General features: G+C 36.1%; 1 protein-coding gene across 1 annotated transcript in view; it reads right to left on the bottom strand.

Moving 5' to 3' along the window:
* Positions 1–25,024, bottom strand: part of Adamts3 (ADAM metallopeptidase with thrombospondin type 1 motif 3) — a 270,571-nt gene that overhangs the window by 127,821 nt on the left and 117,726 nt on the right. Inside the window, exon 4 of the mRNA XM_047566569.1 lies at positions 8,620–8,776. Coding sequence (XP_047422525.1) covers positions 8,620–8,776 — 157 coding nt within the window. The remainder of the gene's footprint in view (positions 1–8,619; positions 8,777–25,024) is intronic.

Below are 25,024 nucleotides of genomic sequence, written 5' to 3'. Positions count from 1 at the left end.
ACAGGGGATCTAAACAGGTGGAGGGGGACAGAGGGATAGAAACAAAGCTGGAAGTATCACACTACCTGATTTTAAAATATGTTATAAAACTACAGTAATTAAAACAGTGAATATCTGGCATAAAAACAGACACATAAATCAATGGAACAGAATAAAGAGCCGGGAAATATATCCATGCATACATATGGGCAACTAGTTTTCCATAAGGGTGCCAAGAAAACATAATGGGGAAAAGATAGACTATTCAATAAACGTTGCTGGGCAAGCCAACTATCCTCATGCAGAGGATGAAACTGAACCCTTATCTTACACCACACACAAAAGGTGACTCAAAGTGGAATAAAGACTTAACCATAAGATATGAAGTTATAAAACTCCTAAAAGAAAACAAGGCAAAAGCTTCATGACATTGGTCTTGGCAATGATTTCTTGGATAGAATGCCAAAAGCTTTGGCAACAAAAGCAAAAGTAGATAAGTAGGACTATATTAAATTAAAAAGCTTTGGACAGCAAAGGAACAAGAAATATGGTGAAAGTCAACCTATGCAAAAAATAATCTGCAAACCATTTATCTGATATGGGGCTAATATCCAAAATATATACGATAGAGAAAACTCCCTTAACTGAACAGCAAAAATCTCCAAAAAAGGCACATTAAATAATTGGCAAAGGAATTAAATAGTCCTTTCTCAAAAGAAAAACCACAAATAGCCAGCAGGTGTTTGGGAAGATGGTGGTCAACATCAATAATCACTAGAAAAATGCCCATCAAAATCCCAAGGAAATACCACATTGTATTTGCTAGTATAGCTATTCAAACACACACACACACACACACACACACACACACACACACATACACACACAAAGTGTTGAAAAGGAAAAAGAGAAAATGGAACCTTTGTATACATGGTGGGATCTTAAACAGGTAGAGCCATTAAGGAAAACAGTACAGAGTTGCCTCAAAGAATTCAAATTAGAACTACCACATGATCCAGAAATTCCATTTCTAGGTATATGTCCAAAAGAACTGAAATCAGTATCTCAAAGAAATAATTACATCCTCATGTTCACTTCAGCATTATTCACAATAACCAAGACATGTACACAAATGTTCACTGACAAATGAATGGGTAAAGAAAATGTGGTATAGACACACAATGGAATATTATTTAGCCTTTAAAAAGAAGGAAATCCTGCCATATGTAGTAACAAAGATAAACCTTAAGGACATTATGCTAAGTTAAACAAACCTATCAAAGGACAGATACTACATGATTCTGCTTATTTTAATTATCAATAATAGTAAAAAAACACTTGGAAGGGGTGAATAGAATGGTAGTTACCAGGAGCCGGTAGGAGAAAAAAGTGGGAGATACTATTCAACTGTATAAAATCTCAGTGGTGTAATGTGTCTAAGTTCTACAGATGTGCTGTATGTTCTACCAGTACTTAAAAATACTGCATTTTACACAGAGTATATAACTAGGAGAGATGAAAAGTTCAAAATGATGGAGCTTTGATTCAGAGTAAGAAATATGAATAATTCCTACAATTATTATTTGTTTGATATCCATGCTTCAAATAACAAATCTATAAAAATAATCCCAATACATACCAGAAATGTTCATCAGTAATATGCATAAGTCTGAGCCAACAATATTTTAGAACAAATCTTCCACAAATTTAAGGAAAGAATGTGGGCAAGTCACAGAAACTTGCCCAGGGGAATTTAGATGAACTAAATTCTATTGACTTTTCAAATGTTGGGTCACCACACACCAGAGGAGATTATTGAAAGAGTCAAAAACAACAAGTTCCAGTCTGATTAACTTAATTCTACCTCTTTTAAACACTAATAAGGAGGCCCATGTGAAATACCTGGCAGTGATTTCCCTTAGGACTGCCAAGGCCAACTTCACTTAATGAAGAAAGATACCTGCATCAAATCCACACATAGGCTTTACCTATATGTCATTCAAAACTGGAAATAAATTACACAGTTCTCATCTCCTAATTTCTTTTTAATTGAAGAGTGTTCAGTGACATTTTATCAGTAAAGATATCACAGTACAAGGCATAATACATTCTGTTTTTATCATGTCTCACCAAAAGGGGCCTGGATACTACTTTTATTCTTGTAGTACATGGGATAAGACCTGAAAAACTTGGAAACATGAAAATAAAACCTGCCAAAGTGCTAAAACAAAGGACTGAACTTAGCAACAAGTTTTAGTACCACATGGACTTAACAAAGAGTAGATAGTAATTTATAAAGCACATCAAAACCTTCCACAGAAATTGGATGAAAAATACTCAGAATAAAAGATGTCCCTTTAAAAAGAATATATACAATGCCTTAAAATGCTTTGTAGTCAGACTGTAAAATAATTAACAAAATTTCTGGGCAAAGGCATTGAACAAGTTCATATGGGTACATACCACTGGTTTTATTCATCATAAATAGTTATAATGTTTGCAAAGATGAAAAAACTGCACAAGTGCCTAATTCAGGTTTATAAATATTTTTCAAATGCTTAGTAAGATGCTGAAAAGTAACATAGTTGGCAGACTTCATGTAAAGATTCAAAGATAAAGGTGTGGTCCCTACCTTTAGTGAGGAAGCCTAGTGAGTGTTAACGTGGCCATTGGTCATTACAAACAAGGCCCTGTGGGTGATGGCACCTCAGAAGACAGACAGGAGCCCTGGAGCTGCACCTTCTCCCCTCACCACCACAGGGCCCCCGCCTAAAAGCCTCCTCCGCTCTCAGGGTGAGAGATGGGAGTGCTGTGTTCACTCAGCCCATGAGGGCATCAGGGATGCAAGTGAAAGGGATGCTCAAGGGAGAGAGGAAGAAATGTGTGGTCCAGGGTGCTGGTCAACCAAAAAAGGAGGTGGGACCCAATGGAAAGGTATGGTTCAGGAAGATGGGAGAGGGGTGTCCCAGCCTCCCTTAAGGTCAATACTATAGATGGCCAAGGAAAGGCCATGTTAGAGGGATGCTATCCACGTGAGTATGGATGCGAGGCCAGCTCTGGAGTCTCTGTACTGAGGACAAAGGGGGAACAGAAGACCTCCTCACCAGGCCTTGTTCCAGCTGCACCCACCCAGGGCTCCAGGGCTCCTATCCCTCCTTTCTTATATGGAGGGTCTTAAAAGACCAGAGAACAAAAAAGAAAAAATAGCAATCATGGTAGTTAGAAATTGAAATGAGGAAAGAACAGGTTATTAGATCTCCCAAAATATTTGCTTCCTTACATAACTGGTTTTCACAAACTATATGAAAGTTTAAGAATCATTGTACCTAGAAATAAAAGCAGTACTGGCTCTAAATGTGTTTAAGCAGACACACTTGGCACAGGCAGAGGCAAAATGTACTTTACTAAATGTATTTTACTAAATGTATTTTACTAAAAATAGGGTCTATCCCTCCTAAGCAAAAGCAGTTGTCATGAGTAAAACTAAACACTAAATGTATATTTTGATAGCTGATACATTTTATATTCCAACACAGCAAATACATTTTAAAAAATTATAAAGCCTTTTCTTGGTATGAACTGCTCCCTCGTGAATCAATAACACAGTTGCTTCTAAACAGGCAACCATTTCATTTATGAATCAAGAGCTGGTTCAAATTACCTAAATGAGCTTTCTACCCTAACATAAATTCACTGCCTACCATTTCTCTTCACTACCTTCCAATTCTCTAACTCCATTAATAACTAAAAGTAATCCAGAGCCCTGAAGTCTCAATATCGCTTGTATATTTCTATATTCAACTTTTTATTGGGAAAATATGTGGACTTACATTTGTAACACATTAATCCTGGTCTATAGGTTTCATAAGAAGTTCCTTTAACTGAGATTGTTCACATGGGGACAGGTAGGCCCAGTAGGTGTCTTGTTTACGTACATATTTTTTATTTTATTATATATGTATTATTTATACATTTTATATTTATTATAACATAAAATATGGGTATTATACATTTTAAATTTTATTTTAAATATATTTTATGTATTATGTATATATATGTCATATATTTCTTATTTTATATATGTATTATATTTACATATATATGAATTGTAGGTGGACACAATACCTTAATTTTATTTATTTATTTATTTATTTATTTAATGTGATGCTAAGGATCAAACCAAGTACCTCACACATGCAAGAAAATAAATGTATTATCCTTTAGGTTTCATATCTGCAAACCCTTTAACTATCACTGTTTCATGATTAATAATGTAATAATGCAATCTCCATAGAGTCTTCATTTTTGTCAGTCATTCTTATAAATACCCAGACCATGAAATATACTAAATATATCTAAAAATAAATCCCATACATATGATTAGGATTTCCATGTGAATGCAAAAGAAGTAGCCTTGACAAATGACTGATCCTTAGATTAGATGATACACTGTTGCAGCTATGAATGACTCATAACTAACACCTAACTAAAGGAACAGTGGTATTTGACATCTCAGTATTGTAGAAATATTATGTTTCATTCTTCATTTACTAAGAAAACATTTGCTAAAATTGAGTTCTACTGTTTGATTTTTTTCATGGTGGTTTGCAAAGCCCACCAAAGGTTCTCTTTGATCAGGGAACAGGTCATAAGGACTTCCCAGTATGAAGACCTAGAGCACCTAGGCACATATCTGTGCATTCATGGAAAGGCTCTGCACCTAGGCACTGCAGCATCTCTAAAATAAAACACTCTTCCCAGAATTCTGCTTCTTCTTTCATGGTTCCATTCCCCAGCAACCAGGAGCAACTCCTAAATCATTTCTGACTTCTCCATGTTTCCCACCTGGGACAAAGACACTCCTTCACAGCACCATGACAACCATACCAGCCACGCAAGCACTTGGGTTCCTGCAGGAAAATGAAAATACTGAAAGGAAGCTGGGAGATAAAGGCCTACTATTCCTTGTTTCCCGCTGGTAGGAAGTAATTACAAAAATTACTTTAACACAAAGCTTCTGGTGAATGAATAGTTTGTAATTTGAGGGGAGAAGCTGAAGGGCCTAGGGATTAAATAAAAAATATGAAAAGCTGAATGATGTCATGCTAGCACAGCCTCACCTCCCCCAGAAGCAGTCGGCCTAACATGAGCTTTTAATGACGAAGTGTAAGCATTCTTGAGAGATGGTCAGGGGTATGTTCAGTTTTTTATCTGAGTTTTAGACAAGTGATTAATTTAACAGTGAAGGTGAACTTTGAGTTCAAGTTGTTAGCAATTAAAATTTCAAAAACAAGAGCCAAGTAGGAAATAATTTTGTCCAAACTAGAAATGCCAAAAATGGATGTGATTTCCATACCCCTAGAGCAGACATCAGAGAAAGAAGCAAATTAAACCCTCCCACTGTGATGAACCAGTTATTTCATCCTAAGCATGACGAGTTTATGTTTGTTGTTTAACTAAAGGATGGTGCCAGAAACTGGTTGTTCTACATGTAATGAACACCTGTTAGCTCTGTACTGACCAGGATGTTCACTGTCAGATGTAAAAGTGCTTTAGATTTCATTTTTGAAACAGTCATTCTAAAGCAGAGCACAGCATCTCTGATTTTACTAGTTACTTCAGTGGATTTCTAAACAGCTCTTCAAATTTTTACATATCTCAACAGAATACAACTTTCCTATTAAGAGTCAAGGAAAGAGAAATCTGCTATGCATTGAATCGGTTGAGGGTTTTTTCCTCTTGTTGAAATGCATCATACATTCTGTCAGTGGGTTCAAAGCTATTACTTTTTTTGGAAACTCAGAGGAATATCCTTAGGAGATAGGGAATGAAAATACACATTTACATCTGACCAAGAACAAGACATTAGGGTTCCTGAGTGTGGTAAATATATATATATATGTATATATTGTTCAAGTGTTATTTTTGGATTTTAGGGCATAGTGTCCTCCTCACCTATAGTGGTAAATAACAAATACCTTTCATGTACCCCCAGTACTTTGCAATGTTCACCTTCAGATTCTGTAACACAGTTGGGAACAAGAGAGCAGAAAGTTAAGCAGAAACATTCCAAGCCTCCACAAGTCAATACCTGCCACCTGCCTCCCAAGTTAATCCCCACCTATCCCCATGGCAAAGGTATCTAAGGCATACAAGGTCATTTATGTAATGCCCCAGGACAGGATTATGAAAATACACTATGCGGTTTTTCAATTTCCTTGCTGTTCCATTGGTTCTTCAAGTTTATTCCAAAATCACACCCACCTTTTGTCTTTCAACAAACCTCTTTCTGTTGCTGTTTGTAGATACCCTAATTCTGGAAAAAGAATTCTCTAGTCTTTCAGGTTAGAATTCTGAGTGATCTTTGACTTCTCTCCCCTCCCCCAAGGTCTTCTCCATCGAAAAACCTTCTCCATTTCAGTGTTTATTTCTATCTCTGTTCGATCTGGCTCCATCAGTCATCTCCACTACTCACCAGTTCAGGTCCTAATCTGATTTAATTTAGAATACTTGCAACAAACTAAAAAACCTAAATCTGTGGCACTTCTGAGCAGCTAAAACTATCAAAGCAAGAAATATAGCCAGACAATTACTATGACTACTAACAAAATACAACAGAGTATGCACAGGGGACCAATAAGAAAACTCCATAGGGTCAGGAATTGCTTGCTTATGATCAATATTCCTCCTGATGACTTGCTGTCAGAAAAAAATACAAAGACATGGTCCTCAACGCATTTCTTTCCTGGCAAGCCTTAGCTTAGGTATTTTATCCCTCTTATTATAACTCACTGAAGACCTTATATGTCTACTAAAATAACATCTTGAAATTGAGGAATATGAGAAATTTAGTAGTTAAACTCCTGAATTGGAATTTTTTTTTCCCTTGATAAGTGGTAGTTAGAGTTTAAGACTCTCAAAGAAAGTAAACTGATGTCACCTACAATGCAATTCAATCAAAACTTCATCAGTAAGAAAATAAAAATCATTAAGCTTGCATTAAGGTTCATCTTGGAACATTTTAAGAGAACTGAGGGGCTCTATTTTGGTTCAAGATTTAAGGTAATTGAGAGTTAACAAAGGAATTCCATTTATTTTTGACCCATGGCCAATGAAAATTAAAATCCTTTCCAAAATGTGTTACTGTTTGGCCAACTGTACTGTAAGGGAATCTTCTTTTCATGACTGAAGAACAAAATAGTCTTCAGTGTCTGCATTCTTACAAACAACCCTTATAGTAAATGGAGTATGTTGATGCTACTGTAACTGATATTTTTTAATTTCCTACAATAACGGTTCCAATTTTCCTTAATCCCATGCGATTCTTTTAAAGTTATATATCCTGACTATAAAATTTTCCCTATTCCATTATCTAAAAATACAATAGGTATTAAAATAATATGTCTTGCAATTTTCTTATTTCACAGAAAAACCAATTTTTCCTTTCTATAAATATCATTGTAATGAAAAGTACTAGGACTAATATTTACAGAAATAGATACCTTCAGGAAGTGATATGGAGTACATCCTGGTGGACCTATCTTTATGACAGATGGAGCAAACAGGAGGATAGCCACAGTGTCCAATCTGGTTTCCCAGTTATTATTCAAAGTGAGCCTGTGCAGCTCATTCCAGTTCTGTTACACCAGAGTGACTAAGTTAAGCACACATTTCATAATATTGCATTTATTAACACAATCCTATTTCTTCAAAACAGAAAATGCTCAAAAATGCTCAGGTTATATTAATTTTAAAATGTCTTTTAAAGTGTACCATTCCATTAGTGCAGCAGATGAAGGGAAGCTGGTGGCATCTGAAAATCAAACTAATATCTACATAGAAACTCTCAAAAGGTAATTTTATAAGCCAAATTAATGCTCTAATTAAAATTGTATGGATACCCATCATGTGTTCCTCAAGAAAATTTCCTTAATTCAGAAAGTTGACCAAGCAAAAGAAATATAGATTTTGGAGATTTGGTAAAAAATGTAAATTCCTAAATTTCCTTTCTTTGCCATAAAGGAAATTTCTATAAGTAACATATAAGACTATTTCCTTAACATTAATTTATTTTCAGATTTCATTAAGACAAAACAAACTAGAAAATTTTCATGTGTCATAGTTTAGTTCACTTTATGGGTTCCAGTCTATTTTGAGAAAAACTTCTACAAAATTTGACTTATGTCTCCTTCAAGTAGTAAAAAGTTTTGCAAAACAATCTTTAAAGTCAAAGAGCATAATTATTTTCAAATGTACACATCACTCTAGTCTTAAAACACAGATCTCTGTCATGCCTATATATCTCATTTAAGGTCTTATAAAAATAACACTAAAAATGCATAACACATATTTCTGGAAATCAATATATTTTCAAATTTTAACATAAGCCAGTTAAAAAAGTTTTAAAACTTTTAAGAGAAATCATGAAAATATATTGGGAATACACTAATACACTGGAATAAAATAATATACTCATGCATTTTAAAAAGATGTCAAATTTCACAATATATAAATAAAGTTCTTTTGCCACCTACACATTATACAAGAGCACATGAAAATCACATTGTCTGGACTGACAGGAGGGTTGTTTTCATCATACCTTAATATGTTTAATTATGAAGCCTAATCAGAGATGCCTACCTCTGTAATGGAAGTCTTTGGACATGTCTATGGGAGCCCGCTCTACTGCTGATCTCTTGTAGACAACATGAATCCTTCCTTTTTCTTCTTCCATCTGCTTACCTCTTTCCAAAGGTTCAATGAAATACTCTTCATTCTCACTTTTTATCATTCCAGCCTAGAGAAAGCATAAAATGTTAATTTAAAAAAGGAAGCATCTATCATTTTCAGCTCACAAGTGTATCTTTTTAAATGGCAAGAATATAACTTGGGAAAACTATGTTTTTTCTTTCGACATTTGGTTATAAATTTAAAATGGTTAACCCATTAAGTACCAGTAATTTACATAAGGTATAAAGTCATGTATGACAGGAGTGAAAAAAATTCATATGAGGTAGAATACAAAATTTACATAAGGTAAGAATAAGAAAAATCATACTATGTATATATTTCCTCAGACTGCAAAAGATGCATATTTATATATTCCACATATTATCTGATCCACAAAAGAAATCTTATGGAACAAATAAACCCAAAAATCATCTCTAATTTCCCATAATCTATCATGGAGCTGTTGTCCATGCAGGTTAAGTATGTTTTTTTAACTCACATTTATCCTACCTTAATCTAACTTCATGATTACACACACACACAGAGACACACACACCACACCACATTTTTCCCTTCAGCCACATCTGTTCACCCTGAAAAACCTATCCTTCTCTCCCATTCCTTCCATCTCTCTACTGGTTGTCTTTTTCCAACCCGACTTCATTTTTCAATTATTCAGAAAGTACCAAAACTATATCCAGTGCTATAGCTGAAGACAAATGATTTTGTGTAAATGTATTCTCCTTAAATATCAAAACCACATTAAAGTCAAATAGTTGCAGCTCATACTTCCACTTTGAAGGCCATATACATTAACATGTATTATTAATTTTAAAATCAACAGATTTACTTGAAAACAAAGTTGAGGAAGCAATGAGTTAGTATGTAAATTGGAATTACTTTGACAAGATGCTCTGCTTTACCTCAGACCCAAAGCAATGGAGTCAGCCAACCATAAACTGAACTTCTGAAACTGTGAGCCAAAGGAAACCTTCCTCCTTTAAGTTGTTCTTGTCAGGTCTTTTGGTCACAGCAACACAAAGCTGACTAAAACAATCTGCATGGGTGTTTCATTATTCGTCATCATTCTAATGTTTTCTTGACCCCAAATCCATTCAGTTGCCATGTTTTGTAGTCTTCTACATTCTTCTCCCACCCTTCTGTTTCCACTGATGCTTCCTTAGTTCATGTTCATCATTGTTCATTTGGGTTACAAAAACTCACTACATTGAGACTTTTCATAGATTCTAGCAATTTTCCCAAATGAGTTCCTGACTCTGGGTGGAAATAGAACAACTGAAGCAGCAGCTCTGAGCAATGCACAACCCACTTGAAAGTAATGAGGAGAGCAGGGAGGATTAGCCTGTGTGCCTTCTGAAAACACTTCTCCATACCTTCTAGGTAAACACTCAACTTTCAGGCCCCATAATGTTACGTTCCCCACTAGATCACAGGTAAAACAAAATTTAATATAACCAAACACCTCCTTAAGATGTTCCTTAAAGCAAAGTATATTTAAGTCAGGTTAAGGCACCATCAGTGATAAGCAAGAGATGGGTGCTAGGTAGGGTCTGAGTGTATTTTCCAGAGGCTCATGTGCTGGAAGCTTGGTTCCCAATGCAATAGCATTTAACAGTGGTGGGTCTTTAAGAGGTCAAGTCTACTGGAAGTTGAATAGGCCAGGGGGCAACCCCCTCAGGAGATGTTTATGTAGTTCTGGGAGAATCAATATAGTTCTCAAGAAAGCAGATTGTTATCAAGTGAGGTACCCAATGTGCTTGGCCCTCTCTGGCCCTAGCTATTTCCTATTCTGCTTTCTCTGCTATGCAGTGAGCCAGGTCCGAGGACTCTTATCAAACACTGGAACTATGCTGTTTGGAATTTCTAGTCACCAGAGCTAAATAAATCTCTTTCCTTTATAAAGTATGCAGTGTCATGTATTTTGTTACAGCAACACAACACAAAGTAAGACACTGGGTGCATGATCTCCAATAACTCAATGGGTAAGAAATCTAAGAGTCAGCACTTTTATTTATTACTGTAAGCAAAGCTTAATGAAAATAGTTCCTTAAACAAAGTACTGTAGTAGATACCACAGAAATGAGAAATATAAGATATAGTTCATCTGCTCTCTAGTTGATTAAATCTAGTAGAAAAAATAAAATACATGACTAAAGGTATTCAGTGGGGTGTGCTACAGAAAGTTCATAAAGTAAGTGATATGATACTGTAGTTGAGAAACAAATGAAGTAAGATTTTTTTCCCTTTAATAATCTCACTACACAGAGCAGAATATCAGTAGGAGACAATGATTTCTCTATATAGTATCTATTTCAACCAAAATTTCCTTGGAACACATTGTAACAAACTTTCACTTTGGCAACTGCTCTTGTTCACAAGTCTTTACCAAAATTGACCTTTGGAATAACTGTATCAATCTGAACTAATGAGGATGTGATTAACAAATGGACTGGGCACATAAGGCTCAAAACATCAGTGCTGCTTGTTTCTTGCTCATTTGAAGACTCAGGACAGGATAGGTTGGGTTGGGTTCTGCTCCACTCAGCTGGGTTGGGTTCTGCTCCACTCAGATGTGGGAGTTCAGTCTGACAGTGGCTCTCCCATTTCAATATGGGTCCAAAGTCTGCCCAGTCAGCAAGGGAAAAAGGAGGAAGCCACGGGGAGACTTTTACAAGTCAGCCCTAGTCATGATATTTACAAGTTCTGTACTCCATGGATGGGATACAGTTACGTGGCTCACAGCCAACTGTGAAGAGGGCCAGGAAATGAAATCTGGCTGTATGCCCAGGGAGAAGAGGCAAACACATTTTGATGAACAGATGGAAGTCTCAACCTCAAATAAGCTCATGTCACTCTCTTGCTTAAAACCCTTCAATTGCTTCTCATTGCCCTTAAAACCACAATCATTACCACAGCCTTCTAGGTACTGCATTATGTGGCCCTGCCCTCTGGCCTTGAGAAGCACACTCTGGCTGCACTCATAGGCCCGGACTTAGAACCCTGGTGCAGTTCTGTTTTGCCTTTGATAATCTCAAGTCCCTTGTAGCCCCAAGCCTTTGCAATGCTATTTATTCTGCTTAGAGCCCCATTCCCACCATGCCACACTTTCTTAACCTGGTACTTCTCTGAAAGTGATTTTCTCTCTCCTTCGCCCCACAGATATTAGGTACTACATCTAAATCAGGAACCATCTAAGCCAACCATTCTGACTCGGAGCAATATGTTCTTTTTCTCATGGTCCTTAGTGTAAATTTCAGGGTTGTGCTTACATGCATGTTAATAGTTATTCTTCTCTGTCTCTCAGTACTATCAGCTCCTGAGGTAAACATGTTCATTTTAATCAGTCTTTGAATCCTTAAGCACCCGTAAGTACAATTACTGGAAGAAAATTTGCATTCAATAAATTTTTGATGGAAAAACTATATGAATGATGGTATAAATGCAAGGATAAAGAATTTTAGAGACTTAAGGATAGTTTTCCAAATTTGGGAGGCTCACCATGCTGGTGACATGAGAAAAGGCACTGGCGGTGAGATAGTTCAGGTAGAAGCGGAGGTCTAAAGTCCACGGCACACCTGAGGACAATGGGTGAGTGTGTTGGGGTGCTCTGGGAACAAGGATGTGAGGACGAATATTACCTGGAATGCTCATTCCAACAAGTAGAAATGGAGAATCCAGGAAAAATAAAAATATGATCACACAGACTAGAAAAAAGCTCAGTGTTCAGTTTTCTGATGATTAAGAAACAGATGGGAGACTAGACAACAAGATGCCAAATTAACAGTCCAGGTGGCAGAAGTAGCAATGGGAAGGGAAAAGGGAAAAGAGAAAGAAGAGACAAATTTTTGTGTAATTTTGAGAAAAAAAAAATTTTTGGGTGCCTTTTAAACTGTAAGCTCATTTACTCAGGACCCTGAAATAGCTGCCCTTCTCACTCAGCTTGGGAATCAAAGTAGCTTCAAGTTCCTTCCCTGATTTTTGACTCCCACCTCCAGGGCTACCTCTTCTCTCACTCTACCTTTGCCACCTCCCCTCCAGTCACCAGGGCTCCCTGCAGATCCTTGGATGCCCCAGACATGTCCTTCCCCTCTTCAAGGCCTTTACACTGGCTCTTTACTTGGAACCCTCTTTCCAGGGACTACACATGCCAAACTCATATACCTATTCTAAGTCCTTGGTTATGTTTAACTTATCAAAGAAGCACACCTGACTACCCACCTGTTTCCCCAGCTTAGCATACCAGGCTCTTCCTGGTTCTACTATTTCCACCCACATAGACCCTCTAACCTTCCAGATAGCCTAACAACTTACCAAGTTCATTGTTCACCAAACATTGGTCTCACAGCCCCCCTGCTGGTCTGGAATTATTTTTGGTCCATTTGGTTCACTTTGTGTCCCAAGTGTCTAAAACAGTACCTGGCACAAACCAGATTCTTAATGAATAATTTCTGAATGAAAAAGAAAAAATGAAGAAGGAAGAATGAAGGAAAAGAGAAGGGTGCAATCCAAGATCTCCCCTAAATTTTGAAGTTGAATGACTAGGAAACTAATGCTTTCATTCATGGAAACTGAAAAGCCAAAAGAGAAAGCAGGACGGCAGGAAGAAGTGGATGAGTCACTTGGTTTTAACCATGTTCATGTGAAATCGTGTTGAAATGTCTCAACAATCAATGGAAAAATGCAGGACTATGATTCAAAGAAGTGCCCATAACCACAAATACATTGGATTTGAAATGTGTCTTCTCAGAGGCAATAACTAAAACTGTTAAAAGAAATGAACTTTTTTTTTGTTATCATGCATTGTTTAATTACTTTAATTTAAAATTAAGAAAAAGAAATGAAGAATAAAAGTTCATAAAGAGATTTGTGGGAAGGTGAATAGAAAACCTTAGAAAATGCCCACATAATGTTAGGAAATGACCACCTAGAAAATTCCTAAAATCTCAGCTCTGAACAATGACCTACAATGCCCCAGATGGCTTGGCCCTGTCTACTTTTCTGGCTTGCTCTAACTCTCTGTCTTGCTCTTTCTGCTCCACCACATGGGGCCTAGACTCACTGGAACTATCCCAATAGACCTCCTCAGTTTCCCCTTCACTCTGTCCTGTCTTTGTTCCTTCAAGGCATTAACTAAGTGGCTACCATCAACGAAGGAATGTTTTCTAAGCCCATGCCTTGTCACACCCTAACATTAAATACCTCACACTCTGTCCTTGGGTCCCCATAGTTTTATTTCACAGGATATATTTATTACATATGAGTGACTTCCAGGAATAAAACCTGATGTGTATAAAATTTAAAAAGGCAGGACCATGGCATTCTAGGTACGACGAGCATTAGAAATAGTGCTGCCAGAAACTTAACGACTTTTAAGTTATAACTTGGAAGTTTTAGAAATTTCACACATAAGATTACACATGCTCCTAAGGGATTCTATTTAAACATACAGGATCATTTTTTAATTCATCTTTAATGTCATTTATGTATGATATCAAGGTAATATTTAATAAATTGGCCTTTATGACACAAATCCTTCCATATTTACCATTCTAATTCTATGCAACAATATAAGAAATATTATATATATAATCTGTATGTTTTATATATATAATATTATATTACATTATAATATAATATTTCCAAAATTATTTTCCAGCATTGATTTTTTTGTGGCAGGGGTTGGTAGAACCAGGGATTTAACCCAGGAGCACTTTACCACTGAACGGTATTCCCACTCACCCCATCTTTGATTTTTTTTTTTTTTTAACATTTTGAGGTAGGGTCTCACTAAGTTGCTTAGGGCCTCTGTAAATTGCTGAGGCTGGCACCCAGGTCACTGGGATTAAAGGTCAGTACCACCACGCCCAGCCTCAACACTGATTTATTAAAGAAGATGCTTATTATTCAAACCAGGATTAAGCACATTTTTAAAAGATCTGATTTTAATTCTTCATATATATTTCTAGTCAGCATTTTGGAGGGGATATTTATAAAACAATTATTTATGCTAAAAAGTCAGCTGCATAATTCCCCTCTCATTTGGTCAACTCTTCCAGCTCTGTTGCTCAATTCAAACACTGCCAAGAATCCAGAGTTAAGTCAGATAGCCTCTGAGGACTGAAGAAGCCATCTCATGGGTTAAACTCCTAATTCAGTAGGAAGGATGCTCATAGGGATATTGATGCCCTTATTAAATTTACTAGATTAGATGGCCTCCTAATCCTCATCAGAGTCTAAATGGTAAATGTGAAAAATGGGTGTGAGAGTTTCAGATGAGATAATGTCTATGAATTTTTTTTTACAAACTATTAAGTCCTACAAGAAATGTAAAAGACCAATTTTATGTTATAATAATAAACATCAGTCACCAAGAAAAGATTAAATTGTATTTAGCTTGAGTTATGATGAAAAAAAATCAGTCTAAAGACATTTTAAAATGTTCTTTCAAAAATTACTAAGGTATCCTTGGAAATTCTAGGCCAGATATTCTAAAAAAATTTATACCATGTAAGCATTCCATTTTTAACTGTGACACCTAAAAGTCATTTTACTGCAGTTTTCAAATTTGTTAAAAAGGGAGAACAGAACTGGGTAGGTCTTTTTGGCATCCCATGAAATATGCACAAAATGCATTTTTTATACATAAGTGATGAATCTTCAGAAAGAGAAATTAGGAAAACTACTCCATTCACAATAGCATCGAAAAAAATAAAATACTTGGGAATCAATCTCACAAAAGAGGTGAAAGACCTCTACAATGAGAACTACAGAACACTAAAGAAAGAAATTCAAGAAAACCTTAGAAGATGGAAAGATCTCCCATGTTCCTGGATAGGCAGAATTAATATCGTCAAAATGGCTATACTACCTAAAGTTCTATACAGATTCAATGCAATTCCAATTAAAATCCCAATGATGTACCTCGCAGAAATAGAGCAAGCAATTATGAAATTCATCTGGAAGAATAAAAAACCTAGAATAGCTAAAGCAATCCTCAGTAGCAAGAGCGAAGCAGGGGGTATTGCAATACCAGATCTTCAACTCTACTACAAAGCAATAGTAACAAAAACGGCATGGTATTGGTACCAAAATAGACAGGTAGATCAATGGTACAGAATAGAGGACATGGACACAAACCCAAATAAATACAATTTTCTCATACTAGACAAAGGTTCCAACAATATGCAATGGAGAAAAGATAGCCTCTTCAACAAATGGTGCTGGGAAAACTGGAAAACTATATGCAATAGAATGAAACTAAACCCCTATCTCTCACCCTACACAAAACTCAACTCAAAATGGATCAAGGACCTCGGAATCAGACCAGAGACCCTGCATCTTATAGAAGAAAAAGTAGGTCCAAATCTTCAACTTGTTGGCTCAGGATCAGATTTCCTTAACAGGACTCCCATAGCACAAGAAATAAAAGCAAGAATAAACAACTGGGATAGATTCAAACTAAAAAGCTTTCTCTCAGCAAAGGAAACTATCAGAAATGTGAAGAGAGAGCCTACAGAGTGAGAGAATATCTTTGCCAACCATACCTCAGATAGAGCGCTAATTTCCAGAATCTATAAAGAACTCAAAAAAATCTACACGAAGAATACAAATAATCCAATCAACAAATGGGCTAAGGAAATGAACAGACACTTCACAGAAGAAGATGTACAAGTAATCACCAGATATATGAAAAAATGTTCAACATCCCTAGTAATAAGGGAAATGCAAATCAAAACTACCCTAAGATTTCATCTCACCCCAATTAGAATGGCGATTATCAAGAATACAAGCAACAATAGGTGTTGGCGAGGATGTGGTGAAAAAGGAACACTCATACATTGCTGGTGGGGTTGCAAATTAGTGCAACCACTCTGGAAAGCAGTGTGGAGATTCCTCAGAAAGCTTGGAATGGAAACACCATTTGACCCAGCTATCCCACTCCTTGGCCTATACCCAAAGGACTTAAAATCAGCATACTACAGAGATACAGCCACATCAATGTTCATTGCTGCTCAATTCACCATAGCCAGATTGTGGAACCAACCTAGATGTCCTTCAGTTGATGAATGGATAAAGAAACTGTGGCATATTTATACAATGGAATATTACTCCGCAATGAAGAATGATAAAATTATGGCATTTGTAGGCAAATGGTCGAAATTGGAGAATATCATGCTAAGTGAGATAAGCCAATCTCAAAAAACTAAAGGACGAATGATCTCGCTGATAAGCGGATGAGGACATATAATGGGGGGTGGGAGGGGCTAGCATTAGGTTTAGGGTTAGGTTTAGAGTTAGGCTAAGGAGAGCAGTAAGAATGAAGGAAAGAAGGACTGTGTAGAGGGAAAAGAGGGGTGGGAGGGGTGGGAGGGGTGGGAGGGGTGGGGGGGAGGGGAAAAATATAATAAACATCATTACCCTATGTAAACGTAAAAAAAAATAAATAAATAAATAAATAAAAAATACATAAATACTTTACAAATTCTAAAAAAAAAAAAAAAAAAAAAAAAAGAAATATGCACAAAATGCATAGTATATAACTCAGCTAAAACTTCATCATTTTGTGATAAATTAATTGTAGTCTTATACTAGATCATAACATAGAAAAGCAATAAACTTTGTCTGGAAAAGATACCAAAATAATGTTATAATAATGTGTGTGTGAGAGAATAATTGTAAGTATCATATTCAAAAAACACCATCATCATACCTTACTGGTATAACAACGACTTCTTAGTTCACTAAAGTTCCATGAAAATATATTTTGGTACCTACCCTTCCAATGTGCTCCTTCCTCAAACACTTATCCTATCAATGTACCAAGCAAACAATGTTGTCGTGTTCCTATGACATCATTAGAATGGACAGATGGTATTATATGATTTCTAAACCTCTCCTGAATTCCAGGAGGCACTTCAATAGTAACCCCAGATTTTCTATAGAGAAGGCCCTAGCGAGGGGAAATGGTGGCAACGGGCTGGAAAGTAGAGTGAGTAGTGCTGATTTGAAGCTATATTTGTAAGCCCAAAATGCCATTTTTCTATTGAGATTAAAGAAACTTAGTTACTTGGGAGGCATTCAGATAGAGTTTAGGAAAATTCAGAGGTAGCTAAAATATCTCCTAAGCCATGTCACTGATTTCCATAAAAGCTTCCCTTAATGCAAAACCAGAAGAACTTTTTACATCTTTTGAATACCCAGCATTTTATCTTTCTATAGTACTTAACACTGCCAACCTTGCATTATAATTATATATGATGCTAACTGTACCTAGAAATTAAGAAATACTGAATAAGATGTCAGCTGAACCCAAAAATCAAATCTGATTAAAAAAACAGATTTCTACTTGGGTTTGGCCCGCATTCCACTAAAGCATCCACCCATGCCTCTGGGATGCTTTCTTCACTCAGTAGCATTTAACAACCTAACATAATCATAACATAATTTAGCAACCTAACATAATCCCTTGCAAATTGATAACACTAAAAGTATATCTGCAGAATCCCCTCCATAAAGGGAGTGAACAGGCTTTGTAGGCAGCATATATTATGGGTGGAATACTAAACTTTAAAACAAAAATGCTATGTGGTATAATCCAGCTACTCAGGAGGCAGAAGCAGGAGGGTCACAAGTTTGAGGTCAGACAGGGCAACTGAGCAAGACGCTGTCTCTGCAAAGCAAGGTAGAGCACTTGCCTAGTATGAACTTTGACTTTGGACATCCCCATTTCAGTCCCTTAATTAGACAGCATAAACTTTAGTCCTCAGCTGCCTATGTCTTATCAAAATACATGTCGCAAGAAACAAAATTTTAGGAAGATTTCCTGAAGGCTTCTGGGTTTTCCATATATCCAGTCTAATTCCTCTAGGTCTTTCTAATCTCTACCTGGCAGATCTCCATTAAAAGACAGGCCACAGCTATTTGAAAACCTAAGAGGATTGTTTTTGCTCAATGAAACCAAAGTGTTAAAACACTGACTTAAAATGGGGGTGATTACACAAGAAGAGCCCTGGGAAGTTTGTCACTGTAATGACGCTGTTATTGAGATCTCTTTCACATCATGCTGTCTGCTGTGTGAGAATTCAGAAGAAAAAAAAAAAAAAAAAAACTCATAGACTTCAGTAACAAAAATAATTTCACTTCTCCTAAGAAGCAATCCATTTTAGTCATAAACACTGTATATTATAAAACTAATCAGTAACTGTGAGAAAACTGAGTCAAATCTTAACCCTTCCCTGAGGACAAACTCATACCATAAATCCTCAGGAACTTTCTCTTAGCTCTTCCTTTTCTTATTTCCTCTTCTTTCAGTCTTATTCTACTTTCAATTTCTTATTGTGTGACTGCATATAAACTGCCACATATTTTTGTCATATTGAATGGATGAACACTTGCTAGATGAACTGTGTGTCCTCTACTTTATGCTAAAATTAAAACAACATGATAGTTTGATCTGAAACAAGAAAATATTTTCTGAAAATCTGTAAATTACAAAATAAAACCTATTAACAGTTTTTATCTTTACCCAATATTACACAAATACGAGAATTCCTGAAACACTAAAGATGTATAAATGATCATTTTTATCATTCTAGGCAACATGTGACAGTTCATAACCCTAAGTATTGCTTTTCTTTCTTAGTGATTCATAATGTACAATGTACACACAAATATAAAATATGTAAAATGTATTTTATTTTGAATGTTTGATCTATGTTATTAGTTATCTACATTAATAAATGCACATACACAAGCTATAATTTCATTAATCATTAAAAAAGACAAGTCTGACCCAAAGAGGCATTTTTCCTATTATTTATTACCTATTGTTGCTTCATAAGACATAAAGTAAATCAAATAAAAAATATCAGAGCAGTCACACATTCTGCTTTTTTCCACTTCAATTCTTCCTAAAGACAAAGTAAAGTGACTGGGAAAAGTATCAGCCCTACCATATGTTATATTGTTGCTATAACATATCACTACAAATGTAAGGATTTAAAATAATATAAATGAATTATCTTCAAGTTCTGCAGATCAGAAGTCAGACAGATGTGAAAGGGTTAACAGAGGCAATTTTCAAAAGCCTCGAGTGATATGGTACTACCTCCTTCCCACCCTACTTCTCACACAGGACATTCCCACCTTATCACTGCCCTTTACAATTCTTAATGAAACTGGAAATAGACTAGGCTGAAGGCTGCAGGAGCTTCTCAATTGAGATGAGAGAGTAGAGTCCAAGAAATTCTACCATGTTCCCCATGTCAGTGTCAAATGTTCTTTCCAAGCCTCCGCTGCTGATGAACATAGACAATTGTGGAAATGCCCTATTTACTGAGCTGATTATGGTGGAGGCTAAGTGGACCTCTCTGTCCCTTGCCAAATGAGATCATGAGAAACAGAGCTAAGGCACAGGCATGAACTGACCAGGGTTCTCTCACAATACCTTAAGAGGGCACAGTGAATGAGTTAAGAAAATCAATCTGCAGCTTAAAGCTGGAAGATACAGTAAGAGAAGGAAAAACAGGGAATACGAAAGAAAAAGATTGATCCAACCAAAGTCTATGCTCAAAATTCTGATGGTCAGCAAGATGAAATATAGAATACAAATGAGAGGCAAAGAGACAGGTGAGCTCATGAGGATGCATTCTGCCCTTTATTGCAAGTAAAACCCATGTTAGTCCCCCTCAACCCTAATATACAGGCCTGGTATATTGTGCCTCAATAGTCAAAATAAGTTTATTTCAAAAATTCTATAAAGAAAAGTAAAATACCAAAAGATGTTAAGCACAGAAAATGAATTTGAATTTTTTTTTCTTTTGTGGAAGGAAATAGAAAATTGAAAAACTGAAATTATGCAACAATTTTAAGTATCCTTTGTCATCTAAAAGTCAGTTCATTAACTAAACCCCTAAAACAAATTATGGATACTATGGCTCGCCCAAACTTATTATGATTGTACAATCACAGGGAAAATGATGGGGACATAAGAATTGAAGCAAAGGAGGAAAGGCATGAAGTGAATTGAATTTGGAGAAGGGTGAGGAAAAGGTTTTACTTATACTAATTTTCAGAAAGTGTTAAAACTCTTTAGTAAAATCCTTTTCTTAAGTATTTAACATTAATGAAATTAATGCTATATGAAATATTTTATTCATTCTATGAAAACTTTGGCTCTTTTACAAAAAGAGAATAAATAATCCCTAGTGTATCTTTGAGTTTTTCATAGTAAGGAATTTACCTAGGAATTTTACTGAGTCATAAGGTTTATAAGAATATACAAGAAAAATCTCCAAAAGTAGACTTAAATTAGATAAAGCCCAGATAATATCACACATGTAAACATTAACTTGATTAATATACTCAATAGATCCCTTATGATTAAATGCTACATATTTCCTTTATGATCTTGTTATAAATATACATAACTGCCAGATTTAAAGATAAGATGAACCTGCCAAGTCTTAGCTTAAAGGAGGGACACCGGCTTGCTTGACACAGGATTTGGGTTCTGATCACAGCTTTGCTAATAAGTAGCAAATGACTTCTACATTTATTTCAACTCTGTGAGGTGGTTTCATCATCTCAAAAATTATGAGACTTTGATTCAGGTAATCTCTAAGATACCTTCCAAATCAATTATTCTTTTATTGAAATTACATTCTAATATTAGAGCTCCAAGGAAAGCTAAATTTGAAAAACCTGCACCCCTGCCAGTCTCCCAAGACCTACTTATTACCACAATGACCTGAAATATGATTGTAAGACTAATATAAATTAACTCCTAAAGAAAGTAGGTCACAAACTTTAGCATTTCAAAGAATTTAGGTCCCAACTTCAGATCTTTTCCCATGTTCCAAACTCCAGAAAGTCTGAATCAGACGGAGTGGGATGGGTATTAGAAATCTACAATTGAACCAGCATTGCTGGTGCTGCAAACAGAAGTTTTCTGGAAATTACCATTTAAGAAAAAAGTGCTTTAAAATAATGTGCCAATCAAAATGAAGTTTTCTACACTTATTCTCTTACTCAAAAACAAATTTTAAGATGACTAAATCATAAGGAAACATAAATAAATGGAATCTATGAATTAAAGTCAAGATAATTATTAAAATATGTAATACTCATTGAGTCAGATATAATAAATACTACATACATTTCTCAGATTTTTATGAGTTTCCAAAATGACTCAAGATATCTTAAGTTTAACAACTATATTTAAAAAAACCCCTAAGAATCATATTCTTTCATTCAGCAGAAAATAAATATCTGCCAACTATAAGCTGTTGTACAAAGTTTCACAAATTCCAACAATCAAAGAAAAGTTTAAGGAAAATGTAAAATCCCAAAGGCCCTAACTTTATTATCTTACAAATTATTCAAAATAACATTATTATACACACCAAAGTACATGGTTGATCCAAACCTTCCTCGAGGATATTAGTGATAGATAATTATTAAAGTTGAAATTGTTATATCTATTTTGAGGATACACATTAAAGAGAGTCACCACTCCTAAAAGATAAGCTAGATCACAATCAACATGAACCAAGTTAAAATTAGTAATGGCAGACATAAAGTATGGAAATTCTGTTTGTAGATAGAAGTTCATTCCAGACCAGTCCAACTCTCCCTTAAGTTGGCATGCCTTCACCTGCTGGATGGCTATGGAAAGCCCATATCAGGGTGCCTGTCTACAGGGAAGTGTTGCTTAAGTTTTAAAATGCAAATGCATCTTGTCAGAATGCAGATTCTCATTCAATGGCCAGAGGGTCAATATTTCTAATAAATTCCCAGAGAGTGCAATGCTTCTGGTCACAGGACAACAATGAATAAGCCTCAGGGCATTTTGAACTCATTGAGTTAAACAGAGTGAATTTAAGGCTCCCTTATTAAGAGAGAGAGTACTAAGCTGGCCTATTGATCCAGGTCAGTTTCCTGGCTGGTTTGGAACCAAATGAATGTGGTGGAAGTATTACTTCTGAGCTCAATGAGAAGATACCTTCCCTCTCAGCCTCCCTCTCCTGAAATGAATGAAGAAGCCTCCAGAGTTGCCCAAGGCTCAGTTGCTCCACTGAGTCTTTTAAACAATTCCCAGATGACACAGACATTCTGTAGCAAAGATAAGTCACCCACGCTTAGCCTTTTTGAGTTCCTAACACAAAAAAATCCATATGCATAATAAAAGAGCTATTGTTTTATATCCTTTGTTTCAGGTGATTTGTTCCATATCAATAAAACTTGGAGGAATGAAGTGAGAGTTAAGGTAGAGAAAGTACACCCAAAGAACGATGGCAAAATCTGATCCTACGAATCATTTTAACAGTTCCAAGTTGTAGAACTAAGTGAAGGAATGTCTGGTGATAGAGACAACTCATCCGAGACTGTTACAAGAACTCAAGGGAAAATCCATGCTGGAATAGAAGGTCAATCCTGAGATGAGGCAAGATGTTATAACAGTAAGTGAGTGGGACCAATTGCAAAGGAACTCAAAGACATCAGCAACAACAATGATAAAGTAACCACGCAGAAGGAAACTGGACTATGGAACATGGGTTGTGAAGTTATGACTTTAGGGTGGCTTTTGTTTCCATCAGTGAGATTTATTTCATTAGACTAAATAAAACAACCAAAAAGCAAAACACAGATCAAACTAGAGACAATATAGTAAACGTTGTAAGGAAAGAGACAAACAAAGCCATAGAACACCCATGAGGCAGGAACAGAACTGGGAAGCAAGAATTATAACATGAAGGCTAACATGGTCATGGGATCCACTGACACTTTCCTCTGAAGAATTATTTCTGAATCCCTACTGTCATTTACTGTTCCAGAAACTATTATATAGTGAGGGACATGAAAATTGCTACCCCATTAAGTGTAAAGTATAGTGAAGGCAATAAATAAGTAAGTAGGTATGTGAATGTTGTACTTTGATAAAGTGATAAATATTATGAAGAAAACACAGAGTAAAGAGAGATATCTGCAAGAGAGAAATGGAAGGAGGAGATACATAAGATCTGTGTACTCTAACCAAGACAGAGCCTATGAAAAACAAATATAATGAGAGGAAAAGCTAGACATTAAATGATAAAGAAGTTAACAATCAAGAAGAAAACCCAAGACACCGTCCCAACCACAGTCCACCAAGTGTCCCAGAAGAAAGTTGGGAGTCATTTCTGACCCTCGGTAGCAGAGGTTACTGCAATTCACCAATACTTGTGTTTTCCACTTCTTCCTAGGCACACAGATCTGCATTTCCCAGTCTTCTCTGCAATTGGGTGTATCCAAATACTAGCCAGTGGAATGTGGGTGGGAGTGATATGCACTGCTTCTTAGTCTGGATCATGAAATCCTCCCACAGCATCCTCCATGAGAGACGGTGAGTATTTGCTTCTACTTTCTTTGCCTGTCACCCAGGGATCGGACAGTGGCATTGTCTTTCCCTTGGGTAGACCTTTCCATCACTCTGGCCTTAATGCCATTTCTCCACCTTGACCCTATTGTCAGGTGACAGTAGCAATGCCTTGCTCTTGAAAGGTTCTGAGTGTCTCATATCCCACGGTGGTTTTCTTACGCCTGCCCACAACTCTGCAAGCAGTCCCTTCAAGAAAATCCTCTCAGTTAAACTTTATTTTGGGGGAGGGCAGGGGGACTTAACCAAGGGGTGCTTTACTATGAGTCACATCCTCAGCTCTTTTTATTTTTTTATTTTGAGACAAGGCCTAAACTGCTTAGGGCTTTGCTAATTTCCTGAGACTGGTCTCAAACTTGCAATCCTCTTGTCTCAGTCTCCTGAGTCACTGGGATTACAGGTGTGCACCACTGTGCCTGGCTCAGTTAAACCATTAAAGAATGTAATTGCTCCTTGCCAGGATCCTGACAACTATACCATTCTTCCTCATTGAAAATTTAAATAGAGATGACAATAATAATTATCAAAGAGAACTAATAAAAACAACTTTAGGATTGAGAGTGATTTTGCAAATCACCTTGAGCCCACTTTCCTCATTTTATAATGATGGCAACAAGGAACAATAATAAAATTGATCAGTGAGTTTTTCCTTTTTATATTTTCTAAATAATCATTATATTAAGCTCAAACCAAAAGAAAAAAGGTGTATTACATGCCAAATGTTTTATGTACTTCAGAATATTTATGGCATTTATAATATTTTCAGGAAATACATAATAGATCCAGTTCTTAAAGTTAACAAAAGCTAGTTCTGCATTGGAACAGCATTGCATCCACTTCAACTGGAAGGCAAAGAACATACAGTTCTCAGTTCTCATT

Source organism: Sciurus carolinensis, chromosome 10 (assembly GCF_902686445.1).
Source record: "Sciurus carolinensis chromosome 10, mSciCar1.2, whole genome shotgun sequence".
Classification (NCBI taxonomy): Eukaryota; Metazoa; Chordata; class Mammalia; order Rodentia; family Sciuridae; genus Sciurus; species Sciurus carolinensis.
Note: the sequence above shows the minus strand (reverse complement) of the source record. Positions and strands in the feature narration are given on the sequence as shown.